Source organism: Pleurodeles waltl, chromosome 3_2 (assembly GCF_031143425.1).
Source record: "Pleurodeles waltl isolate 20211129_DDA chromosome 3_2, aPleWal1.hap1.20221129, whole genome shotgun sequence".
In the NCBI taxonomy this organism is placed as follows: domain Eukaryota; kingdom Metazoa; phylum Chordata; class Amphibia; order Caudata; family Salamandridae; genus Pleurodeles; species Pleurodeles waltl.
Window position 1 is genome coordinate 195,623,307 of NC_090441.1, and position 18,272 is coordinate 195,641,578.

Here is an 18,272-nt window from a genome sequence, read left to right on the forward strand (position 1 = left end):
ACAATATGGCTAAATGCTGGATAATACATCTCACACTATTACGCATAATTGCAAGTAAACTTGTGATAATTATGAGTAATTGGGATGGAGAGAATTATGCCAGTTATGCCCATCCTGGCATGTTCTGTTTCTTCCGGTGCCCAAGGTAGGACCAAAAACTACCTTGGGCACTGGAATTGTTAAAATCTGCCCCACACTGCAGCAGAACAGGACTAGAGGGGTGCCCTGGGGTCACAGTTAGGTTCTGCTGCCCTTGCGGCTCAGAAAGCAGCCCTAGCCCCCAGCCCGGGGTGAAGACCAGACTGACCAACCCAGTCCTGCTCTTGGACTTCACAGGTGAGCCTGGCATGGGCTGACTGTCCAACTCTGACTGACTTTAAGGCAAATCAAGGATGCAAATGACTGTGCCCAGGGAGCCCCTGTCCTTTCAGAGGTGACCCCAGCTGCCCCCTCGCTTGATTTGAACCCCTTGCGAATGAGTGAGTTGTCTACATTTGTAAAGTGCAGTTGCAGATGGGTTTGACCTGTCCAACTTCAGGTCTTCTAAAATAAGTCTGGCTTCACCAGCTGGTGGCTTGTGCCTTTTACCCATGTTGTACTTTTCATCAATCGTTTCTAATACGTGCTGTAGACGACATACTTGCTCCTCCTGAGGTGGATGTATAAGGATGTGTGTTGTCACTTCCTGTTAGTTCACTAGGTGTCCAGGCGCCTGTAGTGTCAGTTCTTACTTTATGATCTCAATTATGTCATCACTGGGACTTTACTCTTTCAACAGCTGGAGCAGTGGGTTGTGGGAAGGAGGAGTGCGGGCGTGAGAGAGCTATGGGCACCAGGCGCTATAGTGTAGTGCTGCCTTCCTTACAGGATTATGAGAATGTATGCAGGAGCTTTTCGGCTGCATCGGGTGCCTTGTTTGGTTTGGCATCAGACAAGTGCCGTGTTTTGAGGCTTAGGCGGAAGCAGACACTGTAGCTCCGCCCAGAAAGAGTTGTTCCAAGAGCCAATCAGGTGTGGGTTCTGCAGACAAGTCTCATCTGACTGGTGGCCCCATCAAGAGGAGTGTGCAAGAGACAAAAAAATTCAGTGTGTTTCGTTCAGTTAGTGTTAGTTGAGAGCTGGATTTGCAGTTCTTAGGTGGACAGAAAGTAAATGATGTGAATATAACTCACCACTTTTAGCGGCTAAACCTGTACGCGACCTTTCAGGCACCAGGAAAACCCTAGATTATGAAGGAGTGCCCGACTCGTGGCTATCGTCCCACCGTTGGTGCCAGATGGTATTATCCAGCTGGGATTGCCGACGGAGCCCGATACACAGGAGACCCTAAAGGTACTTGGAGGAAAGTCCTTCCTCACTTGATGAGTTGTCTCACTCTTCACTGTCTTACTACTCGGACCACTTGTAGGACACGTAGGGCCTGATTTAGAGTTTGGCAGATGTGGTTACTCCGTCACATATATGACAGATATTCCGTCTGCCGTATTACAATCCCATTGTATCCTACGGGGTATCCGTCATGTTTGTGACGGCGTAACTCATCCGCCAAACTCTAAATCAGGCCCCTAGTCAGTAGCCCTGTCCAGGTAGTAGGAATGGAGGTGTTGCCTCACTAGTGCAGTTGAGCCACTGTGCCTGGGCCAGAGGGGAGCAGACCGAGTGTGGGCTCGCACCCAGGTTTCGGGATACAATGGTTGATGTCTTTTCATTCCACCTGGTTGAGACAACGGCTTCCAAATGTGGCCATGGCTCCAGCCACCTTGTCAGAGTTTATTTAGAGATAAATAATGGGGGTTTCCTGGGTCCACAGATCAGAACAGACACACATGGGTTCTTATGGAACCTGGCAGACACACAGATCAGCAAGTGTGCCAACCCATGTACAGGTAAGTGGTGCACCTAATGAGGATTCATGGGTTGCTATAGTGGAGCAAGTGGTGTTGACAAGTTTTCAGAGTCTCTTTACTGCTTCCCTGCCTTGAAGCCCCTTGACTAACATGTGTCCCTTGATTTCTGTGCAGGATCAGGAGGTGTCTGAGGTGAAGCCGGAGAGAGTGAAGCCCAGAGAGAAGAGGGTAAGATGAGATTCTTCCTCGTTGCACTAACGTTGGGTTGTCGATGCACCTGCAAAAGGGCCAATAGTGAAAATCATGTTCTGACGTGTTGGAGTCCTCGGATAGATCATGCATGACCTCCCCTGAGGGATCCATGTGTTGGGCGCTGCCCTGTATGAAGGCGCAGCCTGTGTGCTCCTGGCATTGCCATCACGGTGAGTGCCAGACCTCAACCAGAGGTAATCCTGGCTGCCTCCATGAGGTAGTCACCGCCGCCTGCGGTGCTGCTGCGGCTGAGCTTGTTGCATGTGGATGACTGATACAAAAAGCCTTGGTGAGCGGTGGTGAAAAAAGGGCTAAATGTTGGTGTTAATGTGGTAGTAGTGAGCAAAAGTAATGTAAAGTAACCAATTCCATTCCTGTGAAAGGCTTACTCCAAAGAAGGAAGATAGACATTCCTTCCAGTCCGCCAATATTAACAACAAAGCAAATCTGTCCTCTCCTTCTCGAGTGTCTGTCAATGCTCTGCTGTCAGCGATCTGGGGCTGCTGGTAGGACAGCCCCAGATCTCTTCAGCTGTCATCCGTGGGACTGCTGCTAAGACGGGTGCTGGTAGGACGGGTGCTGGGGCTGCTGGTAGGACGGGTGCTGGGGCTGCTGGTAGGACGGGTGCTGGGGCTGCTGGTAGGACGGGTGCTGGGGCTGCTGGTAGTATGGTGCTGGTAGGACAGATGCTGCTAGGGCTGCAGGTATGACGGGTGCCTGGGGCTGCTGTAGGACGGGTGCCTGGGGCTGCTGTAGGACGGGTGCCTGGGGCTGCTGTAGGACGGGTGCCTGGGGCTGCTGTAGGACGGGTGCCTGGGGCTGCTGGTAGGACGGGTGCCTGGGGCTGCTGGTAGGACGGGTGCTGGGGCTGCTGGTAGGACGGGTGCTGGGGCTGCTGGTAGGACGGGTGCTGGGGCTGCTGGTAGGACGGGTGCTGGGGCTGCTGGTAGGACGGGTGCTGGGGCTGCTGGTAGGACGGGTGCTGGGGCTGCTGGTAGGACGGGTGCTGGGGCTGCTGGTAGGACGGGTGCTTGGGGCTGCTGGTAGGACGGGGGCTGGGACTGCTGGTAGGATGGGTGCTGGGGCTGCTGGCACACTGGCTGGATGGTTGCTGGGGCTACTGCCAGACGAGTGCAAGGCTCGTTGATGTAGGGGGGCTGTTGACTTATTAGGTAATCACTTCCATCGATAAGGAGGCTGATTTATCAGACGAGGCACCAAGGTCCTAGAACAATGGCCGTGCAGCCATTGTTGACTTGATTAGTTGCACCAGTGATGGATGGACAATGGCTCTAGAAGTTGTTAATCTGGGTAGTCAAAATGAGATGACACGAGTTGTTGCTCTGCATTTTTCTGGGGTTATAGAGATTAGGTGGTGCTGGGAATGTTGATGGAAGTATCACCCTGTGTGCAGCATGTTGTTTTGACTTGTACGAGTCTTAGTGCCCTTGCATTTGCCCAGAGACCTGATGTTCTGGTGTCATTGTCTTTGTCCAATAAATGTCTTTCTTCCCCACGTCTTGTTCAGTAATGGGTTGCAGAGGTAACAGGGAACAAAACAATGCATCTGACACAGTCTTGGATCTTTGCAATGTACTGCGTCTGTGGGTGCATGTACGGAGTACTTTGACATTCTTTCTGTTCTGTAGGGGTGCATTGCTTGCCTGAAAATGTTACTGTGTTTTGTGGTATATCTCTCCAGTTCTAAAGCTGCAATGCAATGTTGTGCACAGATGGGACTAAGCTTCTGGGTCGTTGATGGGTGGAGGTTCATTGAGTGTAGACTGGTGAAAGTGTGGGGATGTAGATGGGAGGATGGATTTAAATGCCTCTTGGTGGTTGTTGGATGGAGGTTCATTGGGTGTAGCCTAGCAGTTCGGGTTGGACTGTTCCCATGTGGAACAGGGTCAAGACTGATTACGATAGATTAAATCCAGATCTGTGACTGGGGGTGAGTGTTTGAAAAGTTTCAACACTCTGTCCATCATTTTATTTTGTTTTGTGATGTCATTGAGTGTAGACCAGCAGAAGTGTGGGGATTTGGTTAGGAATAAGATCTTTGGTTGTTGATGGGTGGAGGTTCATTAAGTGTAGCCTGGTGAAAGTGTGGGGATGTAGATGGGAGGATGGATTTAAATGCCTCTGGGTTGTTCTTGGATGGAGGTTCATTGAGTGTAGACCAGCAGAAGTGTGGGTATGTGGTTGGGAATAAGATCTTTGGTTGTTGATGGGTGGAGGTTCGTTGAGTGTAGACTTGTTGGCTGGAGGTTCATTGAGTGTAGACTGGTGAAAGTGTGGGGTTGTGGATGGGAATAAGGTCTTGTTGATGGATTGCGGTTCATTGAGTGTAGACTGCTGGAAGCGCGGGGTTTTGGATGGAGTAAGATCTTAGGCTGTTGATGGGTGGAGGTTCGTTAAGTGTAGACTGGTGGAAGTGTGGGTGTGTAGATGGGAATACAATCTTGGGTTGTTGATGGGTGGAGGTTCATTGAGTGTAGACTGATGGAAATGTGGGGTTGTGGATGGGAATATGATATTGTGTTGTTGATGGGTGGAATTCATTGAGTGTAGACTGGTGGAAGCGTGGGGTTGTGGATGGGGTAATAAGATCTTGAGTTGTTGATGGGTGGAGGTTCATTGAGTGTAGACTAGTGGAAATGAGGGAATATAGACGGGAGCAATGGTTTAGATTCCTCTGGAGTTTTGATGGTTGTAGAGTTATTGAGTGTAGAATGGTGGAAGCATGGGAATGTAAATGGGAGGAAGGGTTTAGATCCCCCTGGTGTGTTGCTGGATAGAGCTTCATTGAGTGTAGTCTGGTGGAACCGTGGGGTTGTGGATGGGAATAAGATCTTGGGTTGTTGATGGATGGAAGTTCATTGAGCATAGAGGTGGAAGGGTGGCGTTGTGGATGACAATGTGTCGTAGTTGGACTCTCGCTCCTATGCAAGACTTCTGGGTTAGGGATGACAGCACTTTTGTTTGTAGGTAACTAGGCCAATCCTACAACAAGTCGCAACTGTCATCCCACACCCCCCGGCTCACAAGCCGTACCTCACCAAAAACCCAAACAGTAAAATGTGATTTGTGGCAGCCTTAAGCATGGACACTAGAATGAGACATCTCAGGGGAGATGTGCTGGAATGGAGAGTAACCTTTTCTCACTTTAGCAACAAGTCTCAGTCACACACAGGCAATGAACAAGATGCAGAAAAGTTTTCAATAGGTTTATTGAAAAGACTGAAATCTATGTAAAAGGCATGGACTACAATGATCAGGATAATGAACAATGCAGGAAGCAGAATTGTAAAGATGAGTCGTGAATACAAAGACCCCCACCATCTTGCAATAAACATAAGATGTAAAATACCTTAAAACCCTAGCATGGAGAACCTAATCTCTAACCTAACGAGTGCTAGTTGTGATAAACCTCATCTGCCAGTACCATGTCCATGAGAAGCACCCCCCCAACCCTTGTTACCTTGGAATAAGGTCTGTAGATCAGACTCCGTGGTGACACGAAGGATGAGTCTGCATCAAGGCGGTGTGCAGCATAGATAGCGTCGGTAGCATCTGGTAGGAATCCCTCTGATAACCTTGTCTGTGTGAGACGTATTTATACAGATCTTGTAGGATCCCTGACGCAGGTATGTTCCCAAACAATAGATAAGGGGACAGCCTTGTGGCAGAAATTATATAAACAATACTCTCCAAAAGTACATTATGTTCCTGTCACACATAAGTGAAAAGGGGACATGATGTGAATACCTACATACATCACTTAACTTTGATGCTGATAGTGACACCTTCACAGAGTGGCACTGATAACGTAAAATCAAAAAAAAATTCTAACTATAAACATGGCAGCCATTTTTAAAGGAAAAAATAAAATAAATGGGCTAAAACAGAGCAAACGAAGTAAGTTAAAAGTCACTAGGTGACGGGGGCACAGGCCTGCAAGCCAGAAGGCTAAGCTAAACTCCTGATTCACATTAAAACTAAATAGGATCCAATACAATGAGATATTTGATTGTTGATGGGGTGAGGTTCATTGAGTGTAGATTGATGAAAGTGTGGGGTTATGGATGGGAATACGATCTTGGGTTGTTGATTGGTTGAGGTTCATCGAGTGTAGACTGGTGGAAGCTTGGGATTGTGGATGGGAATAAATTCTTGGGTTGTTGATGGCTGGAGGCTTATTGATTGTAGACTGGATGGTGGCTCATTGAGTGTAGAGTGGTGAAAGTGTGTGGTTGTGGATGAAGATGAGATCTTGGGGTGTTGATGGGCGGAGGTTCATTCAGTGTAGTCTGGTGGAAGTGTGTGGATGGGATTAGGATCTTGGGTTGTTAATGGGTCGATGTTCACTGAGTGTAGACTGGCATTGTGGGGTTGTGGATGAGAATAAGATCTTCAGTTGTTAGTGGGTCGATTTGTGGGAGCATGGGTTTGTGAGTGGGAATAAGATCTTGGGTTGTTGGTGGCTGGAGGTTCACGGAGTGTAGACTGGCAGTGTGGGGTTGTGGATGAGAATAAGAACTTGGGTTGTGAGTGGGTGGAGGTTCACTAAGTCTAGATTTGTAGAAGCATGGGAATAAGATCTTGGGTTGTTGGTGGCTGGAGGTTCTTTAAGTGTAAACTGGTGCAAGTGTGGGGCTGTAGGTGACAGGATGGGGTTTAGATGGAAATAGGATCTTGTGATGTTGCAGGGTGGAGGTTCATTGATTGTACACTTGAGAAGCTGTAAGGATGTCAATTGAGGGAGGTAAGCTCTTCAGCTGTCATCCGTGGGGGTTCAAGACGTGTACATTAAGAGATATGGGAGATCTTGAAGGAACACAGTACCAAGGTACTTTACTGGGGGTAAGCATTCACGATGTCGATGGGTAGGGCTTTGGTAGGCTGCATGCTGGAGGGGGACATCGGAGCAAGCTCTTTGGTTGGTGATGGGTGGTTTGGGGATTACACTCAGAAGGTGGTAGGATGAGGGAACCAACTCCTGGGCATCATGGGAGGGGATATATTTACTAGAGAATGCTTAGGGATGTTGATGGGATGAAGTCTATGGGGGTCAGGTGAGCTTGTGGAATATGATGGATGGGGAGTTAGGCGCTGTACTTTGGAAGAGATGTGGAAATGGTCATGTGACTGAGTGCGAGGCTTACAGATGGGTGTTGGCCCTCGAGCTATTGAAAAGTAGAAGTTTAGGGTTGTTCATTGGAAGAGACGTTGAGATTTCTGAGGGGCATACGCTTTCTTGTTGATGGGTAAGGGTTGATTCGAGATACACTGGAGTACTGGACTGTAAATGGGAGGAAGGGGTTTAAAGAGCGATGCACCATTAGGTTGTTACGGGTCGGGTTTTAGGGGTTGCACTTTGTAAGAGTCCCAGTGATGTTCGATAGGACATTGGTGGGTGGTGGGTGCAGGCAGGGGATACGTCCTTAAAATAACTAGTGCAGGTGATTAGCAATGACGTTGTGTGGAGTGATGTCACCGAAAGTGATGTCACAGTGCTCATGCAGTCCTCCTTCAATTAACAGTGAACAGGCCTAATTTGCAATCAAAACGTATATACCATATATATTATATGAATGTAAACGTAAGCATCCGCTGTATACATCCATATGGAAATCCGGCGTCTGCACCCACCTGTCTGAGTGGAAGCTCTGGGAATATGTGAGACGAGTGAGTCCACATGTGAAGCTCAGTACTAACAGAATTTCTGTGCATGTAATTTACAAAAGTACATACGTGATGTGTAATTAGATGCATTTCAAGAACTGGCGATCCTACTCTGGAAGTTGTGAACCCTTAAAGTTTCATTTATATTTCAGACTCGTGATGTCACTATTAGGGATGTCCTATAAAGTCACAATTATAATTGGTGACGTATTTAAAACAATCTGGTATGAGGTTTGCGATAAAGCGCTTGTTTTAAAAACGCGCTGGATTGGCTCCTGCGCTTTATAAACACAACAGAAGATGTAACCGCACAGAAACCTGAAAAGAACATTTTTCGTTTTTTTTTTGTAAATATAAATCACATGCATGCTCTCCACCTAGAAATAGGTAATTGAGCTTAGAAACAGTGTATTTGGTAAATACGTCTACACAGATTTTCACAGAATGCAAAATAAATGTGCTTGGCTGATTTTTATTTTTATTTAAAGCTGCATTAGTTTGTTGTTAATTCGTTAGAGAACTAGTGCCCTTTAACCAGCTTCAAAGCAGAGCAAACAGTGCAAAGCCAGTAGGTTAGACTGCTGTGTAGTGTTGGTGCACTACCACTGTCTGCGCAGAGGCTGACACGGGCTGTGGGGGTGTTTAAGTGGCGTCGGCGGCTTCTGTTCATCGCCTCCTACCCTCTGCATCCCGCCCACTGGCCACACTTTATATACTTCCACACGTGACTGGCAGGTCACACTCATTCTAATCCAAACACGACGGGAGTCAGAGCGGATCCCTCGGATTACATTTGACTGGTAATGGTAGTGCCCCGCTACCAGTTACGTCACTGGTGCGACACTACATGCTGTGTAACTTGCAGACTCAGACCTTAGAAATGTCAAACCTGGTCTTCCACACCGCAGATATGTCTGGAAACTGGATGCTGTGGGGGCAAAAACAGCCCTCTTCCCTGTAGCATCCATTTTCAGATCTGTTGCCTCGCTTCTCGAGAGCTCTCGGATGCTCCTCGACTCGCTTCTGGAGTAAAATAGTCCCTCATGCACTCCAATGGAGGAGGCACACACTCAGCCTGCGAATAGAAAACAGTGAGACGAAGATACTGCTGGAGGGAGGGATCCCAAGATGGGTTGGACATTGTCTCAGGTCAATGGCTGAAGGTCCAGGGCAGACCCAAGGTCTCTTAAAGTAAGCAGGGAATACAATGTCTGCCAGGAATGGCACGAGCGTCACAAGGAAAGAGCTCCTCCTATTCCCCACCTTCTTAAGCGATGGAAGGGTCTGTGGTGGCAGTTCTTCCTTGATTTTATCCCCATTTTGGCTAATGTCTCATCACACAAGTGCACTACCAGAGGGGTTGAGTCTAAGAAATACCCTGATTCACATTTTAGAAATCTGTGACGCTGTACAGTTTCTACTAAGTGAGAGGCCATGATGGTTGACCAATAATGACCACTTTGAACACCTGCAGGCCACCGTTGGCCTCAACAGGTACAGGAGGTAGAACGGACAGACATGCAATCTTTAAAACTAGTGTGGGGGTGATCCCCGCACATGTCCAACCCCGGGCCAAGCCTTTGGGTTGCCAATTGGTGGGATTAGAAGGAAGTTGGAATAGATAGCCTTTGGCAACAGATGCTAAGTGCATATGTAAAGTGCCCTTTCGCCCGCGATGGTATCCTGGTGCTGAGCCGGTGCGTGTGCGTAGCCCTGCCTACGGTACGCGTGCTATGTTATGTGCATTTGTAAAGCGCCCTGTCACCCGCAAGGGCATCCTGGCTCTCAGCATGTGTGTGTACCGAGCCCTGCCCATGGTAGGTTGGTTAACTGAAAAGCCAGGTCTTCAGATAAGAGCGAGATTTAGAAAAAAACTAATTTGCCAGTATATAATTTCCCAATTTGCATAGACAAGAAGCATCTAAAAGGAAGATTTTAGCTTTAGAAAGACCAGGAGTTGCTCACCTAATGAGGAGTGTTGGGGTGTATGTCTTTGAGAGAAGAGGCAGTTGTTCAGTAAATGAAATCTTGGCCAATCAGTAGAGGAAAAGGGGGTTCCCGCCTCTTTTTAAGTCAATGGCTCGTATGTGAAAAGGACTGAAAATCATGTCTAGGAGAGGTTGTGGCTTAATGGCCTGAGCTGCTGACTTCGGAGCTGGGGGAATCGAGTTCAGGTCGCCGTTGGCTCAAAATCCTGTGATTCTGGGCAAATGACTTAATCTCCCTGCACCTGCCAATGCAGCCCTTTGAGACCCTCCCAAGTGATCTGCCGTGCTTTACAAACCCTGGATTTATGTCTATCAGATGTGTTACTTTAATCAGACCAATGGAGGCAAACTGAGGCTATAAAACTCGGACTCCATTAGGCTGTCGCATGAAAGGCCAGCACAGGTAACGCAGGGCGCGATAATGTGGCGTGAGGTGGCCCGTGTCGTCTGGCTTGTTCAAGAATTCCCACCAGGGTCCTCTCTTCAGCAATGTCCAACTTCCGCCGCAGTTTTTGCGGTTTGTGGGTTGAAGTGCAAGCCTTGTTGTGAGCGGTGTAACATTGGCTCCCACAGCCCGCATTGTGCAGGGGTGCCCCAAGATCCAGGGGATCCCCTCAGCCCAGTACACTGAGCAAAGGTGATAGGTCCCTGACTGGGTTCAGGGGACGGAGGGGGGCCCCCCTCCATGTACTTTGCAGGAACCCCTCCAGTTTTGTTACGCCACTGCTTGTCGTGCCTCAAGGGCCACGTGGTCCAATTCCACAGCTAGTTCCCCCATTCACGGTCTTCAATTACAGCCCGCGTCGTAAATCACATTGATCAACCAGGCACTGTGCACATGTATAAACTGCTAGCAGTACAGACCCCTCCCTCTCGCGCCTGCCCATCTTACGCGCCCCTTCATTTGTCATGGCGGCTCGCGCAGCAAGCGGCCATGTTGAGTTGCAGCTTTTTATTTTATTAACGACGAGGCCAGGAGTCAGTTCCATTTGTCAGCAGAGGGCCAGGAATCAATAGAAAGTTCATTACCTGGAGGCGAGGCGCCTGTAGTTTTGGTCAGAAGCGCCCACCCTTCGATCCTCCCTCCCTCCCATACTCCATCCCTTACTCCCTCCTACCTGTGTACTTCATTTAATATGAACAGAGCCACTGGAATTATGCGGCAGGGGAGGGCCAAATTATGCAGCAGGGTTGAGTAAATTATGCAGCAAGAAAAGGCAAATTATACGGCATAATGCAGCACATTTTGTGATAGTACTATTTCATTAGTTTGTCATTTTAACACTTGTTAGCACGGTCTGCTCTTTGGATCCACCTCATTAGGACATAGTTAACACCCAGATATAGCAACTCGCAACAACAGTCAACCTTGGCAAAGGGCCGTTCACTGTTCAGCCACTCGTGTCCCTGCATCTCTAGTAACCTTTGAACCGTTTGAGCTAGAAACAATTTGTTTTTGGTAAAATCTGCAGATTATGCTGCAGATGGCGGATTATGTTGTGGATGAGGCAAATATATAATTATGCAAAAATCACACTGACCGCACAATTCCATATTTCCCGTGGCCCTGAATATGAGCGGCTCTTCAAACTCTCCACCCAGGCCTTCCTCCTGTGCAGAGGCCTCCTGAGGGACAAGTCTCCACCCAGGCCTTCCTTCCTGTGCAGAGGCCTCCTGAGGGACAAGTCTCCACCCAGGCCTTCCTTCCTGTGCAGAGGCCTCCTGAGGGACAAGTCTCCACCCAGGCCTTCCTCCTGTGCAGAGGCCTCCTGAGGGACAAGAGTGGTTGTGTCTACCTGGACCAGGCACAGGGTGTGAGATGATTAATCCCTGCTACAGTGCTTAATTTGTGCTGGGGCTAGCACCGGCACTTATTTCTGAACACAAACATTGTTATATTCCAGCACATGGGGGCACTGCCGATTTTGAAACAGAGCACATCAGTAGCATTTTAACAGTTCAATATACATTAAAGAAATAATACTGGAGCGCCCAGGGCATTCTTACAGGTTTGGGTGACTTGGAGTTGTCCAAACTGTCCTATTTGTATGACTGTGAGGGTTAACAACTAGCCTTGATGCTGGAATTTGGCAGGGCCCGCACAAACAGAGGGGTCGGTGCAAACTGCGTCAGACATCTTGGACCCCGGCAATTATGTTCTGACAAATTAAGCAATGTGGTACACCACAGAGTGTTCTTGTGATCTTGAGCACCTGGTTCACTGTTGCGTCAGGTGCACCCTACAGATTTAATTGCACAATACATGTTTCGACTCCCTCATGGGAAGTTGTCTGTTCAGGTTCATGGTCAGTACATTAGGTCCCTGCAACACAAGTCCTTCCTTGTGGTGTACAGTTTAGTGCAACTTTTAGTTTTTCATGAATCACTTTGGGAAGTCTGAAAGAGTCCTCCTGCCCAAGAGCTCGGAGGCTGCCACAGTTCCATGCCCAGGCCTCTCCGATGGGACTTCTGGAATCCCCAGTTCCCCATCCTGACTGTCCCTACGCGCCAAGCCTGAGCTTCTATCCCATGGCGCTGGTGTCGGCCCATGGACCTGCACAAGGAGGCTTGTGAGGACCAGGGAGGGGCTTTGCCAGGGAGTTGATCCAAGGAGCCCAGGTTGATGGTTTGGTCTCTCCAACTCCTGCTCACCAGGGGGCTTTGGCTTCCGCTCCATGTACAGCCCCTTATGTCACTTCAGGACCGTAGAGCCTTATCCCGAGGCTTTATTTCTGAATATGCCCAGTGGTACCGCAGGACAGTAGACTAGTCCGATCCTCTGTCATCGCTACAGGTTGGCCAAATAGAGAGATACAGAGGCTCTTCTAAGGTCTGACATGCGGACTTCAAAGGATATTGTGGGGTAAACCCTCAAATCCCAGGGTAAACCCTCAAATCCTGCGAATGTGTACAGGAAAAAAGACTGGGTTACAAGCCGTCTTGATAAATAAATGAATATTCACAAGTGGGTATTGAGAAATTACAAAAAATATATATTTTTCAAAACATAGTGAGCACCATAAGCCAACACTGGTTTCCGGACGCGCATCACTTCATCAGGGCCAGTATCCACTGCTGCAGCATACAAAATTGATATTGATCTCTTTAAACTTGTCTTAAGGAAACATAATACCTGGTTCAGTCAAACATGTAAAGAAAACTTTATCAAGGTCTGATGTTAAGTGATATCGGGTTGGTCAAAAGGAATACTGTGCATAAGTATGTAATCCAAAAATAACGGCATGACAACCAGCACGTCTGTAGCCATCCAGGAGGTCTGTAAACCTCAGATCATTATCAATTGTGTATGCTGCGAACAGTGCGTTATTGGATATTGGCCCTGATGAAGTGAATGTGTGGCGAAACGTGTTGGTCTATGGCGTTCACTATGTTTTGAAAAATAAAACACATTTTGTAATTTCTCAATACCCACTTGCGAATACTCATTAATTTATCAAGGGACCACAAAACCCAGTCTTTTTTACGGTGTGGCCAAACCTCTAGTGACCTTTTCTGGGGATTGAGGCTGGATAGACCACTGCCTCGTTGCCATCCGCGAACATTTGTCGATCTCCTGTAATCCTGCTTTAGTCGCCTAGGATCCTTGGTTGCTTGTCATGTGGAGAGTGGTTATTTGGATGTGACTTGAATGTTGCCATCCATGGCTGGATTTCTTGGAACATGCCTCGGAGTTCTCCCTTTTTAGAGAACGCCAGTGGACTGACCACAAGATGTACGTTTTTACGGTCGAGCCAGCGAGTGCATGCGGTTGCGCATGCGTCTCACTTGCGAGACTCTGTTGTGTTCAGTACAGGTCTTGAAGCCCGCCTGTCTCTCACCATGTGTTGGTTTGCGTGGCACTCTTCTTTACAGCCTCGTAATTCGGCGAGGCTTGCTGGCATCATTTTCGTTTCTCTGTGTGGAGCAGGGATCAAGCACTAATTAATGCAAATTTATTATTGCCTGTCGGCTGCTCCCGACCTGAGCGAGGTACCATTTGTTGTTTTTAACTTTCAGTGCCCTCCTAACAGAAGGCTTGTGACTGGCAAAAAACACGCCCAGCAGGCACAAAATTGCAAAGTTTTTATTTTTTCAAGCTAACTTTATTTTGCCAAGTCGTCTTTTCTCAGCCTCTTTTCACGTTTTCTTTTTGTTTTCTCTCGTGGGCGCTGTTGTCAAAAGATGACAATTAACTTGTTCGAAATATGCGAGACCTATTGCATTGCAAATGCTTGTTTTTTTGGTTGTCATTTTAACAGCGCGCCAATACCCCCCGGGGTGTTGTGGGTTGCTAGAATGCAAATAAATGAATGCATAGAATAGTAAAGTACATTTGAAACAAGCCCTTTTCTCAGAGCACGCTATACTTCATCTGGGTACTTGTTTCTGCTGAATTAGATTTCTAACCTCAGAAACAGCAGGTGGCCTGTGGTCTTGCAAATCTGTGTCATTCCAATAAAAAGTAATGCCACGTGCATCTTCCCGAATGACGACGCCTCGATGTCTTCAAACAGCCAGTTCGAGTTTTTGAGTCGACAGGAGTAAACATGCTGGGCTTGTAGGTCTGTGCAAACGTCACCTCCATGTCCTGGAAGGTTGGGTCTGCTGACTGAAATCCGAAGACTTGTGAACTTCACAAGCATGACATGGGGGCCGGTTGACAACTGTGTATGTCAGTGTGTGCCGCTCAGTACGAAGTGTGCAGCAGAGGTTGCTGCCCTTGGAATCTGTGCTCGAGGCCTCCTTCTGCAACAGAACAGCAATGAAGGAGAATGACCAAAATCCTCACGTGAAACGAGGTACAAATGCTACTTCAGAGGATGAGACAACAGAGAGAGGATCAGAAGCTTACAGCAAAGGGAGCCATCACAGCCCACCTCCAAGCGCTTTCAAAGAGCGGCTTCCCAAGGAGGCGCTGTGGGTCTGCGGCAGGAGATGTGGACATTGTGCAACCGGAACTGGCCTCCGAGTCCCAGCCCTGGCCTCGGCACTTGACCACCAAGTGTGAAATCTTGTCCAAATGGAGCATCCCCCTGCGCCAGGACCCTTATCCGCTACATGGGTGAGTACTTAGAAGCACACGTCAGCCGGTATTCAGCACTTTATAAGTGACTGCACGCGCACATACACATGTGCAGGAATGATGATATTTCTCGGTGGAAAACCCAACCTGTTTCTAGGAGTTAGACTGGGGAGGTACCGGGGAGGAGGAGCTTTAGAATGACTTCTCAGATGTCTGAAGCCCACTCAAACACTGTAGAAAGCCAAAGCAACGCCACCTCCACCTCAAGTCAAAAGAGGTGGACTTCATTCATTATAACTGGGAGACCAGCACAGTGAGAAAAAGAAAGTCCCCGCAACAGAGGATTTGGCGCTCTCCAGAGAATGAAGTCCTCCTCTGTTGGTTATTTTGCCTCTGTCTAGTAAATTAAGTTCTCCTCTGTTGGTTATTTTGGCCCTGTCTAGTGAATGAAGTCCTCCTCTGTTGGTGGATTTGGTGCTCTCTAGTAAAGGAGGCCCCCCCTCTGTTGGTGGTTTTGGCGATCTCTAATGAATGAAGCCCTCTGTTAGCTGTTTTGCGCTCTGTACTGAACGAAGTCCTCCTCTGTCGCTTGGTTTGACAAAGTCTAGTGAATGCAGTCCTCCTCTGATGGTTGTTTTGGCCCTGTCTGAATGAAGTCCTGCCTAGTAGTGGTGAGGTGTAGGGCACTGTCTAAAAGTGCCGAGGTATAGAGCGCTGTCTAGTAGTGCTGAGGTGTAGGGTGCTGCCTAGTAGTGCTGAGGTATAGAGCGCTGTCTAGTAGTGCTGAGCTGTAGGACGCTCTCTAGGAGTGCTGAGCTGTAGGGCGCTCTCTAGGAGTGCTGAGCTGTAGGGCGCTCTCTAGGAGTGCTGAGCTGTAGGGCGCTCTCTAGGAGTGCTGAGCTGTAGGGCGCTCTCTAGGAGTGCTGAGCTGTAGGGCGCTCTCTAGGAGTGCTGAGCTGTAGGGCGCTCTCTAGGAGTGCTGAGCTGTAGGGCGCTCTCTAGGAGTGCTGAGCTGTAGGGCGCTCTCTAGGAGTGCTGAGCTGTAGGGTGCTCTCTAGTAGTCCTGAGCTGTAGGATGCTGTCTACTAGTGCTGAGGTGTAGGATACTCTCTAGTAGTGCTGAGGTATAGGGTGCTCTCTAGTAATGCAGGTGTAGGATACTCTCTTCTAGTACTGAGGAGTAGGGTGCCCTATAGTGCTGTGATGTAGGGTGCTGTCTAGTAGTGCTGAGGTGTAGGGTGCTGTCTAGTGGTGGTGAGGTGTAGAGTGCTGTCTAGTAATGCTGATGTGTAGGGTGCTGTCTAGTAGTGCTGAGGTATAGGGTGCTGTCTTGTAGTTCTGAGAAGTAGGGTACTCTAGTAGTGCTGATGAGTAATGTACTCTCTAATAGTGCTGAGGTACAGGGTACTCTCTAGTAGTGCTGTGGTACAGGGTACTCTCTAGTAGTGCTGAGGTGTAGGGCGCTGTCTAGTAGTGCTGAGGTGTAGGGCACTGTCTAGTAGTCCTGAGGTGTAGGGTGCTCTCTAGTAGTGCTGAGGTATAGGGTGCTCTCTAGTAATGCCGGTGTAGGATACTCTCTTGTAGTACTGAGGAGTAGGGTGCCCTATAGTGCTGTGATGTAGGGTGCTGTCTAGTAGTGCTGAGGTGTAGGGTGCTGTCTAGTGGTGGTGAGGTGTAGAGTGCTGTCTAGTAGTGCTGAGAAGTAGGGTACTCTAGTAGTGCTGAGGTAGAGGGTACTCTCTAGTAGTGCTGTGGTGTAGGGTGTTTAGTACTACTCTGCAGTGGTGCTGAGGTGTAGGGTGCTGCCTAGTAATGCTGAGGTGCAGGGTGTTGTGTAGTAGTGCTTGGTCTAGGGTGTTGTCTAGTAATGCTTAGGTGTAGGGTGCTCTTTAGTAGTGCTTAGGTGTAGGGTGCTCTCTAGTAGTGCTTAGGTGAAGGGTACTCTCTAGTGGTGCTGAGATGTGGGTGCTGTCTAGTAATGCTGATGTGTAGGGTGCTGTCTAGTAGTGCTGAGGTATAGGGTGCTGTCTTGTAGTTCTGAGAAGTAGGGTACTCTAGTAGTGCTGAGGAGTAGTGTACTCTCTAGTAGTGCTGAGGTACAGGGTACTCTCTAGTAGTGCTGTGGTGTAGGTTGTTTAGTACTGATATGGTGTAGGGTGCTGAGGTGTAGGGTGATCTCTAGTAGTGCTGAGGTGTGGGTGTTGTCCAGTGGTGGTGAGGTGTAGGGTACTCTCTAGTGGTGCGGAGGTGTAGGGTGCTCTATAGTAGTGCTGAGGTGTAGTGATGTCTAGTATTGCCAATGTGTAGGGTACTCTACTAGTGCTGAGGTTTAGGGTGTTGTCCAGTAGTGCCAAGGTGTAGCGTGTTACCTAGTGGTGCTGTGGTGTAGGGTGCTCTCTATTAGTGCTGTGGTGTAGGGTGCTCTCTATTAGTGCTGTGGTGTAGGGTGCTCTCTAGTAGTGTTTGGTGTAGGGTGCTGTCTAGTAGTGCTGTGGTGTAGGGTGCTGTGTAGTGCTGAGTAGGGTGCTCTAGTAGTGGTGTGGTGTAGGGTTCTGTGTAGTGCTGAGTAGGGTGCTCTAGTAGTGCTGGGGTGTAGGGTACTCTAGTGCTGAGTAAGGTGTTGTCTAGTAGTGCTAGGGTGTAGGGTGCTCTCGTGCTGAGGTGTAGTGTGCTCTCTAGTAGTGTTGAGGTGTAGGGTGGTCTCTAGTAGTACTGTGGTGTAGGGTGCTGTGGTGGAGGGAGTTCTCTAGTAGTAATGGGGTATATGGCGCTCTCTAGCAATGCTGTGGTGTAGGGTGTCCTCTAGTAGTGCTTGGTGGAGGGTTTTGTCTAGTAGTGCTGAGGTGTAAGGTTCTCTCTAGTAGTGCTGTGGTGTAGGGTGCTGTGTTGTAGGGTGCTGACTAGTAGTGTTTGGTGTAGGATGCTTACTAGTAGTGCTGAGGTGTAGGGTGCTCTAGTAGACCTGTGGTTTAGGGTGCTGTGGTGAAGGGAGTTCTCTAGTATTGCTGGGGTGTAGGGTGCTCTCTAGTAGTGCTGGGGTGTAGGGTGCTGTTGTGGAGGGAGTTCTCTAGTAGTGCTGAGTTGTACGGTGCTCTCTAGTAGTGCCGAGGTGCAGGGTGCTGACTAGTAATGCCGAGGTGTAGGATACTGACTAGTAGTGCTTGGTGTATGGTGCTGACTAGTAGTGCTGAGGTGCAAGGTTCTCTCTAGTGCTGTGGTGTAGGGTGCTGACTAGTAGTCCTTGGTGTAGAGTGCTGACTAGTAGTGCTTGGTGTAGGGTGCTGACTAGTAGTGCTGAGGTGTACGGTTCTCTCTAGTGCTGTGGTGTAGGGTGCTGATTAGTAGTACTTGGTGTAGGGTGCTGACTAGTAGCACTGAGGTGTAAGGTTCTTTGTAGTGCTGTGGTGTAGGGTGCTGACTAGTAGTGCTGAGGTGTAAGGTTCTCTCTAGTAGTGCTGTGTAGGGTGCTGATTAGTA

General features: G+C 48.6%; 1 protein-coding gene across 1 annotated transcript in view; it reads left to right on the top strand.

The window, feature by feature from the left end:
- The window catches only part of LOC138286679 (rac GTPase-activating protein 1-like), a 312,034-nt gene that overhangs the window by 102,435 nt on the left and 191,327 nt on the right, over window positions 1-18,272 (top strand). The window contains exon 5 of the mRNA XM_069227153.1: window positions 2,022-2,075. Within this exon, the coding sequence (XP_069083254.1) occupies window positions 2,022-2,075 (54 nt within the window). The remainder of the gene's footprint in view (window positions 1-2,021; window positions 2,076-18,272) is intronic.